This window comes from Octodon degus, unplaced genomic scaffold (genome assembly GCF_000260255.1).
Source record: "Octodon degus isolate 3935 unplaced genomic scaffold, OctDeg1.0 scaffold00085, whole genome shotgun sequence".
Lineage (NCBI taxonomy): Eukaryota > Metazoa > Chordata > Mammalia > Rodentia > Octodontidae > Octodon > Octodon degus.
The window spans coordinates 459600-472471 of record NW_004524661.1 but is presented as its reverse complement, the minus strand read 5'-3'; the positions used below and the strand labels follow the sequence as shown (position 1 = coordinate 472471).

At 37.1% G+C, this 12872-nt stretch overlaps 2 protein-coding genes across 2 annotated transcripts in view; both read left to right on the top strand.

Annotated features, from left to right (window-relative positions):
- Lpcat2 (lysophosphatidylcholine acyltransferase 2) overlaps positions 1-12872 on the top strand; it is an 83489-nt gene that overhangs the window by 52296 nt on the left and 18321 nt on the right. The gene's annotated exons all lie outside the window — the stretch shown is intronic.
- Positions 8350-9327, top strand: Capns2 (calpain small subunit 2). The gene has a single exon (XM_004637013.2). It carries the CDS (start codon positions 8415-8417, stop codon positions 9156-9158), a length of 744 nt encoding a protein of 247 aa, XP_004637070.1. The 5' UTR covers positions 8350-8414; the 3' UTR covers positions 9159-9327.

Genomic DNA, 12872 nt, shown 5'->3' with positions numbered 1-12872 from the left:
TTTTTTTTTCTTCATCCTAGTAGTTTTTAAGAGATCTTTCTTTACCTTTTAACTAGCTTCAATGATATCTTCAAGATCTGAAAGTCTATTTTCATTTTCAAACTGTTTTGCCAGCTTGTGATTAAGGTTTTAGTTTCCTGTATATCTCTTTGAATTTATGTCATTCTATTTCATTCCTATATTTCTCATTCAAGGTTTCCATCATTTTTCTATTCTCTTCCATTTTTTATCAGTATCTTTTTTAGAAATGCTTAGTAATTATTTCATTTTAGTTATCATTTCTTTTATTTTTCATTTTTTTTTAACCTGTGAGATTATCTGTTTTTATTTTCACTATACTCTTCTGCACTTGTTTCTTCACTTCTGTTGCTATTATTTCAGAGATTTCAGGTGTGTGGCTTCCACTTTCTTCTATGTTAGTATCTCCTGCATTTGTTCTGGGTAGACTTAGGGCCTGAGAGTGCATGTTTCTCCTTTTTTTGGTCACTTTCTGCATTGCCTCTGTGACCAGAGATTGCTCCTGTTGTTCTTTGCCTCTGACGGGGCTTGGCTGGCCCAGCATTATGGAATGGGCCAGCTGTGCCCCGAGGCTTCTAGTCACACAGCTCTTTTCTCTTAGTTCCACCAAAGTGGAATGCTATTTAAATTTTTAGTTCAGTTTTGTTTATTACAAATATTTACAATGATAACTAATATAGTATTACTCATCTTGATTCCAACCCTAGTTAATCAATATTTCCTATATGGACTCTACTTAATAATGCATATGATATAATTTTTTAAAAAGTCTATAACTTTCCCAGTAGGACTACTTTTTAATTATCCTTTAAGTTTGGTAATCCTATCTATGACCTATATGGGATCCCTGTGGATGGATCAATTGACAGTGACCCTGAGAACTAGCGGTGGCTTTCTTCATGGGGTGTTCTCGACTTCTTTTTTCAGGGGTTTCAAACTTAGTAATGCTGATTTTCTTTTTCACAAAGAAAGAACTCAAAATACAATGATCTCTAACCACCCCCTTCTGTGTCAATGACTAGACCCTGAGAACTTACAAGTTTTCACATTACTTATATTTACATAGAAAATTTGTTGAACAAATTAAAAGCAGTGAACAAAATCATAGCCATATTCTCCAAGCACTAGTGGTTTTGAATAAACCCCAAGACTTTCCCAGCAGGTTTCTGTACATATTTTACAATACATTAATGTGAAAAACAGTATATGCTGGGCCATGTTATACACCCAACAAATGCCAGTTGTCAGCTGCCATTATTCACATGCCCATGTCACTACAGGGCTGGAAGGTTTAGCAGAAAAATGTGTTTTAGCCCCCAGGACATGAGTTGTCCAGTTTGTCCACAGGTGTCCACAGGGGTTCCATCCTGGACAGCTGCTAGGTGGCTTTCATCTACAAAACTAAGAAAAGTCATCTGAGCTACTTGGGTAGAAGACATTAGCATTTAATTTGCCAACCTGACAGGCCTATATACATTCTTGTTGATGTAGAAGACTGTTGGGGGTGGCAGAGAAGCCACGTCTGGCACCCTGATTGTACTTTCAGTTCATGGCCCAGTCGTAGTCCTGACGCAACTTCTGCTGCAGGTTGTCATCTGCTGCCTTGCTGAGGACCATGCTGGGCCTGTAGCCATGCAAGGGGAGCAGCTGACTGAGGGGAACAGATTCTTAAAGCCACTCATAAGTTTGAGAAATTTTAGTTTCTGTTCCTTGTTTTCAAAATCTGCAGTATTCCACTGACCAAACTGGGTTCCTGTACACTTCCTGGGGCTGGGTGGCATCTCTGTCTGTCTAGATTGTGATGTGGGCCCAGATTCTGGGAGCTCTTCATGAAAGGTGCTGTAGCCTGACTTTTTCTTCTTTTTTTTTTTTCTTCACCAAGGATATATGGGATGTATGCTCTTGGCTTACAGTCCTAGAGGAGGATGTGGCCCTTACAGGAGAATTATCAGCAAAATCATTCCCATCATTTACAATTGCTTATTGAGTCTCTTGTTCTTTGACTACCTCCTTCTTCCTTCTCTCTGGAAGCCCAAGGCCCAGGTCTTCTTTCTGAGTCTTGGTGATCATTTCTGCAGGACAAACAACCCTACCTCTATGTGAGAGACTGCTTGGCCGTCCATATTTCAAATATGGTACAATGAATTTTAAGCACAAAGTTCAGTGATTTTTAAATGAATCTATTAAGTTGTACAGCCTTTATTTGCAATCATCATTCTCAATCAGTTTTAGAACATTTTGTCAACCCTATATGTATCATCAATCCTTATTTCATTAACTGAATTCTGGTCACCTAAGTATCTCTGAGCCCTAGGCAGCCACTATTCTACTTTCTGTCTCTATAGATTTGTTTTTTCTGGACATTTAACATACACAGAATTGTCCAAGGTGGTTTCTTATGTTGCCTTCTTTCACTTAGAGTATGTTTTCAGGTTCATCCATGTAGCATGGTTCTGTAATTTCATTCCATTTTATAGCTGAGCAGTATTTCCTTGTGTGGAATTATCGCATCTTGTTTGTTCATTTATTATTTGCTGGACACAGATTATTTCTACTTTGAGCTTTATGAATAATGTTCTTTTTTAAAAATTCATGAATACAAAATCTTGCTATGCAGTTCAGACTCATAGTGCTCTTCCTGCTATGCCACCATGCAAGGATTCAGTACTGGCTTGCTGTGCCAGGGTTTCCAGGGCCGGCACAGCATGTGCTACCAAGGATCGAACTCAGGTCCTTGTGCTTGTCAGGCAGGTGCTTGGACTGCTGAACTATCTCCCCAGCCCATGAATAATGTTGCTAATAATATTCATGTATTGTTTACATTATAAGCATAATGATGTTCCCTCCTAAATTGGGGTTAAGCTAGGGGGCTTTTATTCTGACCATTTTCTCCCAATCTGGATAGTAGAGTCACTCCCAGATAGCAACTAACATTGTTATTAATATTCTAATAAAGCCACAGGGAGTTAAGTAGTCCAGAGAAGAAAAGCATTGCTAATCTAATAACAGTCCTTTATCCTGTGATGGCTTATGGGAAACTATTAGCCAAATGCCCTCCTTCTTCACAGAAAATAAATGAGAAGAATTGGATTTAAACTGCAGTGCATAACCACTTCAGATAGGCATAAGGAAGCACATTGTATATGACAGTGGACGCTATCAAGCTAATTTCCAATATTACAAAAACAAAACCCATATAATTTCCTCTGGGAAAAGCGTATATGAATGGTTTACATCTGTCTAAGGCCAGATGGATGGCCTCTGTGATCCTCTAAAATCAAAACAGTCCTTTGGTGGTACTTTTTCTGAACATCTTCTGGTTTTCAGAGACCGTTTCATTATGCCCATGAGAAATAAAAGCCAACCACTGTAGAGTTTTACACAAACCATTGGTGGTGATAGAAGGAGGTGGGTCATGATCCCATGTGCTAAAGAAAACAATGTTCCCTAGCGGCTATTCTCTCCCAGAATAATAGCTTGAATACTTATCACTCAATTCTAGCATTGTGTAGGGACCAAAACATTTCACATCTGATTTCCTTTGGCTTACATTTGAGCCATCAGTAGTTTTCTGGTAACTTGTTTGGTAGACCAAGCTACATGACAGTTTGAAGCTTTTCCTGATCTGATTCCATTTGTTGATATTTCTTCATTTCCTAGTATTCCCAGAAATAGACTCTCAGCACATCATATGCTGCACCATCTCTTGCATACCTAGTGTCCCTTCACTTTTCTGTGTTTTTACTACTCTGTCCTTTTATATCGCTTTTCTGTTTAGAGAAGCCTCATTCAGCCTGCATTAAAGGCTTTCTTTTGCCTCAACAGCATTCCTAGCTCTCCTTTTGACAACCATATCAGTTTGATATTATAATACACTGTATTAGTGTCATGTATCTTAATTTTTCTGAATGTTTTCATATCTGGAGTAATTTTGTGTCTTTTAGGGAAATTTTATGAGACCAGGATACCAAAGCTTATCATATATAAATGTAAGGGAATAATATTAATATTAGAAATGTAAACATCAACATTAGCTTGTAGTTAACACCAGTCCCTGTGGTTCTACTTGGCCCTTGAGCACAATAGTCCTGTTGTAGTTCCTGTCTTCTCCTAAGCACCAAGTCCAAGTCCTGATGTGCAATGTATCAGATTGAGTTGTTTAGAGGTAGTCAAGGGGGATATTATTATCATCATTTGGCAGAATTTAAAACTGTGTCCCCAAATGCGAAGTTGATATTTTAGACTTCAGGTGCTATCCTCCTTTCTCTGAATTCACCAGTAGATCTTCCAAAGAACGCTGGATGACAAAAAAAATCAGATTAGAAGAGAAATACTACCAATTTTATAGAGAGGAGGATGATAAATGAGTACTATGAATAGCTGTGTGCTATCAGATTGGCTAACCTTGGTGAAATGGACAAAGCCCTGGTGAAATATGCAACCTCCTAAAACTCAAACATGGGGAAATAGAAAATCTGAAAAAATCTACAACTAAAAAGGAGATTTAATCAGTAGTCTAATACTTCCTAGCAAATAAACTCAGGACCAGATGGCTTCACTGGTAAATTCTACCATCCACTGAAGGAAGAATTAACACCAGTCTGTTGCAAATTGTTTTCCCAAAATGGAAAGTAAGGAGCACTTTGTAACTTCTGTGAGGCCTGTATTTTCCTGAAAGTATAATCAGATGATGACTACAAGAAAACTAGAAGACAAAATGTCATATGAATATTGATAACAAAGTCTTTTAGTGAAATATTACCAAACAGAAACCAATCTCATATTTAAAGATTATGCACCATTATCAAATAGGATTTATTCTTAGAATGAAAATATTTTAATATATCAAATTCCAACATGATATACCACATACATTACCACAAGGAAAAGGAAAAATCTTATCATCTCAATTGACAGAGAGAAAGGGCGTAACAAAATTCATGTTCCTTCAGCATAAAAATACTCAATCTAGGAAAGAAAAAATATGTGCCTCAGTATAGTAAGCATACATAAAAAAACCCACAGCTAATATTGCATTTAATGGAAAAGGATTGAATGGTTCTCCTCTATGATAAGAAATCAGAGTAGGATATTTGCTTTTACTTGTATTCAGCATAGTGTTAGAAGTCCTAGCCAAGACAATTAGGCAAGAAAAATAAATGGAAACTCTACAATATTCCATCAAACAAGCAAAACCATGTTAGAACTAATCAGTGAATATCACAAAATTGAAAGATATAAAATCAACACTGCATTTCTCTATACTAAGAACAATTTAGAAAAAAATTAAGAGAGCAGTTCTATCAGAATACACCCAAAAGAGTAAAATGCCTGTGAACAGATTTTATAAAGAAGGCTAAAGGTGAAAACCTCAAAGCATTGATAGAAGAAATTTAAAAAAGAATAGAAAGATATACCGTGTTCACGGATTAGAAGATTTAGGTTAAAATGTCTATACAAGCTAAAATAATCTACAAATTCAATGCATTCCTTATCAAAATCCTAACAGTTACCTTTTATAGAAATAGAGAAATCAATTCTAAAATTCATGTAAAATCCAAGAGACCCTGAATAAGCCAAGACAATCTGGAAAATACAGAACAAATTCGGAGGTCTCAAATTTCCTGATCAAAACTTGCAGCAAATCTAGAGTTAATCAAACCAGTGAGGTACTGGCATAAAGACAGACATGTATACCACTAAATGGTCAAAGAAAACTCGATAAGAATATGAGGACTATTCAATGGAAAAAGAACAGTTTTCTGACCAAATAGTGCTATGAAAATTAGGTATCCATATATAAAAGAATGAAGTTAGATCTTTCCCTTATATACAAGGTAAACTTAAAATGGATCAGAGAACTAAACATAAAAGCTGGTACGACAAAATGTCTTAGGTGAAAACATACAAGAGATGCTTCATGACACAACTTGTCAATAATTTTTTGGATGTGATATTAAAAGCACAAGTTATACAGAAAATAAATAAATTTGACTACATCAAAATTTAGGACTTTTGTGCTGCCGAGAATAGTGATAGCATTGTATTAAGGTAACACACTAAGAAAAGAAAATACTTAAAAATAATGTACAGTATCTGATGGGGGATTAATACTGAAGGTTTGAAGAACTTCTAAAACTCAACAGTAAAGAAAGAAATAACCTGGTTTTATTTTTAATTTTATTTATTTTTGTTTTTATTTTTTGCAGTAAGGGGAATTGAACTCAGGATCTTGCGCTTGCCAGGCAAGCTCTTATTCTACTGAGCTATCTCCCCGGCTCTTGAGCTATCTGCCTGGCCCTAATAACCTGGCTTTAAAAGGATATGAATAGCTATTTCTCCAAAGAAGGTATTCAGTTTGCCACTAAGCACATGAAATGGTGTTCCACATCACTAATTGTTAAAGAAGAACAATGCAAACTATAATTAGATTCCATGTTTCCCCTCATAGGATGGTGATTTTTTTACAAAAACAAGAACAAAAGGGAAAAATGGCAGATGCTCGACAGGATGTGGAATTATTACTTGGAACCTTTGTGGGTTACAAATTGATACAGTCATTGTGAGAAACACTATGGCAGTTACTCTATGGTAAAAGTAGAATTACCATATGACCTATTCATTACACTTGTAGACACATAACCAAAAAATTGAAATCAGGGGATCAGCCAAATGTGTGTATATTGATGTTCATAGTAGGACTGTCCACAGTAGCACACAGGGGGAAGTCATCTAGGTGGCCACCAATGGATAAATGGAAAGACAGAATGTGGTATATTTATGCATTCAGAGGAGTATTTATCTGTCTTGAGGGAAAGAAATTCTGACACATGCTACAATATGGGTAAACTTTGAAGTCATTATGTTAAGTGAAATAAACTAGTCATAAAAGGAGAAATACTATATGATTCTAATTGTATATTGTATCTAGAATGATCCAAATCATAGAAACAGTATGAATGGTGGTAGGAGGTGTAGGAGGGAAGGGGAATAGAAGTTATTGTTTAATGGGTACAGAATCTGAAGATTCTGAAGATGAAAGGTGGTTGCAAGGCAGCATAACACATTTAAGCCCACTGCATTTTATGCTTTAAAGGGATTAAGATGATAAATTGTGTGGTATAATCATAATTTGGAAGTATTTTAAATTTAAAATCAAAAAGGGGCAAAAAAGATACATTGTATGATTTGCTTACTTAAGATGCAGAAGCCTATGGTTTTACCTGTGAGGATGCTTGTTACCCTTGGGAGAAGAGAGTAAGTGGGGAGGCCTCTCAGCTCCTGGTGATGTGGATCCTGTGACAAAAAGGCCCTTAAAATGTTGAGCATGGGACCTCACAGATCTCCAGAATCAGAATTTGTGGTAGTGTTACTTGAGAACTTTGTGTTTTTTTCCATGCATCATTTTTTATTACATATTGCTGTCCTCAATGTATTTGCAATCTTATATCCAATCTTGCATAACTATATCTTAATCTGAGCAACACGTTTGATGATAAAAATAGATAATATATCAACAACTGCTAATCAGCTATTCTTGTTCTGAAAAACTGTAGCTTGTGTATTTATGTATTGTTGTGTAGTAACCTTTTTTTGTCATTGTTTCTGACTTTTGTTCTTGCTTTTGTCTTTTACTTTTCAAAATGAAATAATAAAATTAAATTTAATAATAAAAAGAAACAAAAATCACTTTTTGGGAAGGCATGTTAATAAACGTTTCTAGAGAAAAAATTATTCCTTTTCTATAAGAAAATACAACCACTAACTTCATTTTTCTATCAGACTAAAGTATTTGCATTAACACCCAATAAAAATATACAATTTAACTTGTATAAATTTATACAAATCAAGCCACAGCATATACTCCACCATATTTGTTTGCTTATATCAATCTTTGATTTTGAGAATCTTTGCTAAAAGAAGTAGATTATGGATATCCTCCCAATGCCCAAGAAAAGAATTCATTAGTTCTACACTTAAATACTCCTTACAAGGAAATTGGTGTTTTAATTTAATCATTTTATCTTCTGTTAGGAAAATACATGCCATCTTTTTGGTGTTAAAAAAGAAATGACATGTAGAAATGTGCAGCTTTATATTTTCTAATGAAGATATTCTATTGTGTTGTGCCACATCTTAGGAATATTTATAAGAGTGGAAATCAATTTTATGGAGCTTCTAGAATTGTCAGGTGCTAGGACCTAGTGGAATCTGGCAGCTTCATTGGGAGATGAAGCGTCATCAGTCATCACCGTGAGGCAAGGCGTGGTACCTGACCAAGCAGGTACAGAAAGCCAGTTCTTCCACATGCAAGCGACTTTAGACTCCATTTCAGCTCTTGGCATACTGACTCCAAGGTTAACGCTGCCTTTATCCTTGCTTGTCAAACGGAAAGCATGTTTCTAGCAAAGGCCTTTTTGGAAGGGGCAGATCGTGGTCTTGGAGAAGCTCTAGGCGGCCTTCTAGGAGGAGGTGGTCAGAGAAGAGGAGGAGGGGGAAACCTGGGAGGCATAGTAGGAGGAATTGTGAATTTCATCAGCGAGGCTGCTGCAGCTCAGTACACTCCAGCGCCGCCTCCCGTTCCCCAGCATTTCACCAATGTGGAGGCTTCTGAAAGCGAGGAAGTCCGGCGGTTTCGGCAACAGTTTGCGCAGCTGGCTGGACCGGACATGGAGGTGGGTGCCACAGATTTGATGAAAATCCTCAACAAAGTCCTTTCTAAGCACAAGGAACTGAAGACTGATGGCTTTAGTCTTGACACTTGCCGGAGCATTGTGTCTGTTATGGACAGTGACACCACCGGGAAGCTGGGCTTTGAAGAATTTAAGTATCTGTGGAACAACATCAAGAAGTGGCAGTGTGTCTTTAAGCAGTATGACAGTGACCACTCCGGGTTTCTGAAAAGTTCGCAGCTGCGGGAAGCTCTGCAGGCAGCGGGCTTCCAGCTGAATGAACAGCTTTACCAAATGATTGTCCGGCGGTATGCGGAGGATGATGGAGGTATGGACTTTAACAACTTCATCAGCTGCCTGGTCCGCCTGGATGCGATGTTTCGTGCCTTCAAGTCTCTGGATAGAGATGCAGATGGCCTGGTCCAGGTGTCTATCAAGGAGTGGCTACAGCTGACCATGTATTCCTGAAGTGAGCAGAGCCCCAAGGGCCCCTGGGGGACAGGACTGGGGAAAACCTTGCCATGCTGTGCACAGTTACTGTTACCCTTCCGCAGCTCTCTTTTCCTGGAGAGCTTCCACAACCTTATAGATTGCTGGTTGTTGGCTTCCTTTCACAGCTTAATTAAAACATTTTTAATGAAAACAGTTCTGAGTGGTTTATATACTTAACTTTTTAAGATCTTGGATTTATATAGACATACATGACAGGAAGCAGTGGGGTAGATTTTAAAAGCTTGCTGCTTACTTAGTCTATGGATTCTAAGGAGTTGGAAATTTATCACTGTTGTGACTATTATTAGTAATTAAAATTTTTAAGAAATCCTGGGGTAAATCAGGAAAGCACTTAGTAGATACATTTTTCCCTTTGTGAAGTGTGGAGGAAAGTTATTTTTTCCTCATAATTTCATATCTGTTCTTTCTATTCATAAAGAAATCAAAAGTACTTTATGATAGAAATAGATTTCTACCTATTTATACAGAAACATGTTCAGAAATGTGAAGTTAAGCAACTATGTAAGTGTAATTTTTTTTTAAATGTTGGAGCATCTAAAATTCTAGAATTCTACTTCTGTTTTCTAGTAAAATAAACTTATGCCAGTTTTGTTTTTTTATATATTTGTAGACAGAATGAAAGGTATGGAGGAATAGAGAGGCACACGCATGTGTCAAAAATATCTTTGGCTGCCTTCATGAATCAAAATGCTCACTCTTACACATATTTCATACAGAGTGAGGTGTGCTCAACAGTTGCTAAACAGCCAAGTCTTGTCATGTCTTGCCCTACCTTAGAGCAAAGAAAATTCTTTTGCTTACCTTTGAAAATTGCAGTCAAATAAACAAACAAAAAACGGAAATGGTAATCAGGTAAATGGAATATAAAGCAATATATAAAGCAAGTATTATTGACTCTTATTGTAGTGGTTCCTTGCTTTGGCTGCAATTAGGATCACTGGGACAATTTAGGAAGACTAATACCTGACTTCCACTTTAGGTAAGTTAAACATGTTCTATAGAGGCAGGGCACATAGGTGAATATTCTCAAAGCTTCAAAAGCTGATGGCCTTAACTGCTTTAAAGTATGGCTGTCTGAAAATATGTTTAAAATGTGTCTCAGCTAAACTAAGACATTGTCAAGAAGGAAGATGGACATACTGAGAAATTGTGCTAGTCTTGCCTTTCTTGTGTCTAGCCCTTAGTCTGATTTTGTAACTTTGACACAGGCTGTTATAGGGGAGCGAGCAGAATCCAGAATCTTCACGCAAGTAGACTCAACAAGAGAAGCTGCAGTTTGGTGCTCGCTTCATATGCCTGCTGTTTACTTGCTTTTCATCCCCTCTGGGGCTCTTTTAGTGCATTCACTCTGTGCCAGACTACTCTGAAGGGTCTTCCTGAGCACAAAGGGAAATTCTTCTTTCTTCCTTCACTCTTTTAGAGGAAAGTTGTCACTATGGAAATGATGTCACTGGCCTGGTAAGAGCCCCTAACTGCCTGTTAGAAATCCCCAATGAGAACTGGGAGAAGTTGGCATTTGGCCTCTATATTTACCATCATCACTGTCACTACCATATAATATTTATGAAACACCACACATACATAATTCTGAATGGGGCCAAGAAGAGAAATCACATTCACTTCCCTCAAGGGACTTGTAATTTAACTTGGTCTGCTGAGCGTCTTAGACTAGGTGTGGTTATATAAGTGGGAGGCTGCTGCCAGCAACCACACATTAATACCAGTATTTTTGTTTTAGAATTGATACAGGAATATGTCAGGAATGGGCGTAGGAGGGCAGCCGGGAAAGGAGAAAGCTGTCAAGATGTCTTCTAAGGACTCAGAATATTAAGTTTATAATTTAATTTTTTTCACAGGCTCTTTAGGGAAAGCACAATTTGTGGCTGCACTTTTTGTTCTGGATTTCATTGTAAATGTTTTATAAAAGTTAACAAAATCATCTCACTTTAAGGATGGCATTAAGGTTTTTGTTCCTCAAGCTGAAGGATTACCTACTTGTATGATTCTCACCCAGTATGCACTAGAGAGACTCCAGATGTCACCTGAGTTTCTCTTCTGAATTTGAGTAGATTGTATATAACTAACCTCATTCTCTAGCAAGCAGAGTAGAAAATTCACCCCAAACTCTAGATTTATCCAAATAACCAAATCTTTCATATTGTATAGAACAGTAGCCTAACAAGTAGTTGAATTTCTTAGTTTACATCTAATAATTGTTACAGTAAGTATTAATTTCCCATTTTTTTTCAAAAAGTCTGCATTTCTCCAAGGATACCCACTTACATCCCAAGGTAAAGATCTTTGATTCGGGTTGGAAAATAGCTTAGTAGAATAAGCACTTTCGAGGGGCCTGAGTTCAATCCTCAATTGCGGGAAAAAAAAAATCTTTGATTCATCCATCACATTACTTTTAAATTTCTAATACTAAATTACAATCAGTATATTAAATTGAAAATAATAGTAATGAGGGCCAGTGAGACAGCTCAGTGGTCTATAGTGCCTGTGTAGGCAATCTTAGGCAAGTGCCGAGGACCATGGTTCGATTCCTGGCACCTTAAGTCACACCAGCTCTACCCTCATGGGGGCTGATCCAGCCAAAAAAAAGTAATGAGAATTTGTGAAGTTGTACCTTCTGCAATTTTAAACTTCAAAATATGGTTTTTAAAAATGAACCGCATCTAATACAATCCATTAAACTCCATAACTTATAAAAGCAAGGAAAAAGATGAGACTTTACACTCTGTACCTGAGAGCAAGTTTCTAAAAACATTCAAAATGTGTATCACCTTAAACATCACGTTAAAAATATTTTCAGTAGTGTATGTATATTGAAAAGTTGACTTTCATAGCAGCTTCCAAAATCTTAGTAAATAGTTTTGCACAGTGTGTAGAATGGTGACTTAAAAATATTTGTGGCAACACCTGCAGAGCACTGATACTTGACTTTTTTTGACCATGAAAAACTTTCAGAATTATTTCATTTAAAATGTTTATGTTTGGGCTGGCCAGATAGCTCCATGGACTAAAGTGCCTGCATAGACAAGTGCAAGGGACCCAGGTTTGATCCCCATGCTGTGCTGGCCTGGCTCCCAGGGTGTGCTGAGACAGCAACTGAGACTGGGCATGGTGGTGCATGCCTGTAATCCCAATGCTTGGGAGGTTGAAAACAGGAGGATCACTAGAGTCCGATCTGTGTAATGAGACCCTTTAGGCACTGTACTAAATACATAAAAAGTTTATTTTTAATTATAATGTATTAAAACAATTTAATTCAAACAAACTGGTAATATATTTATGTAGGTCAGTGAAAACATACTTGTAGCTAGAATATTCATGTGAAAAATGTACCTTTTCCCTGACTACAGCTGAGAATTTACTGTATCTTAGTAATAATACTCATTTGGATTTATAAATCATCTTAAAAGATTTGAAGATGTCTCTTGGGTTAGGTTGCCAAAAATGAAATTCTGTGTTATCAGAACATTTAAACATTCTCCCAGGTTTTCACAGAGAGCAAATTGGTCAAGCAATGGTTATGACTCATTCACATGGGTGACACTGACAAAGGATCTACAAACAGTGGTACAGGATTTCAGGGTAAATCCTGAGGGGATTTGACTGACCTTGGCAGATACAAAAGGTGTATTTCTTGTTATATAGGTCTTGCTT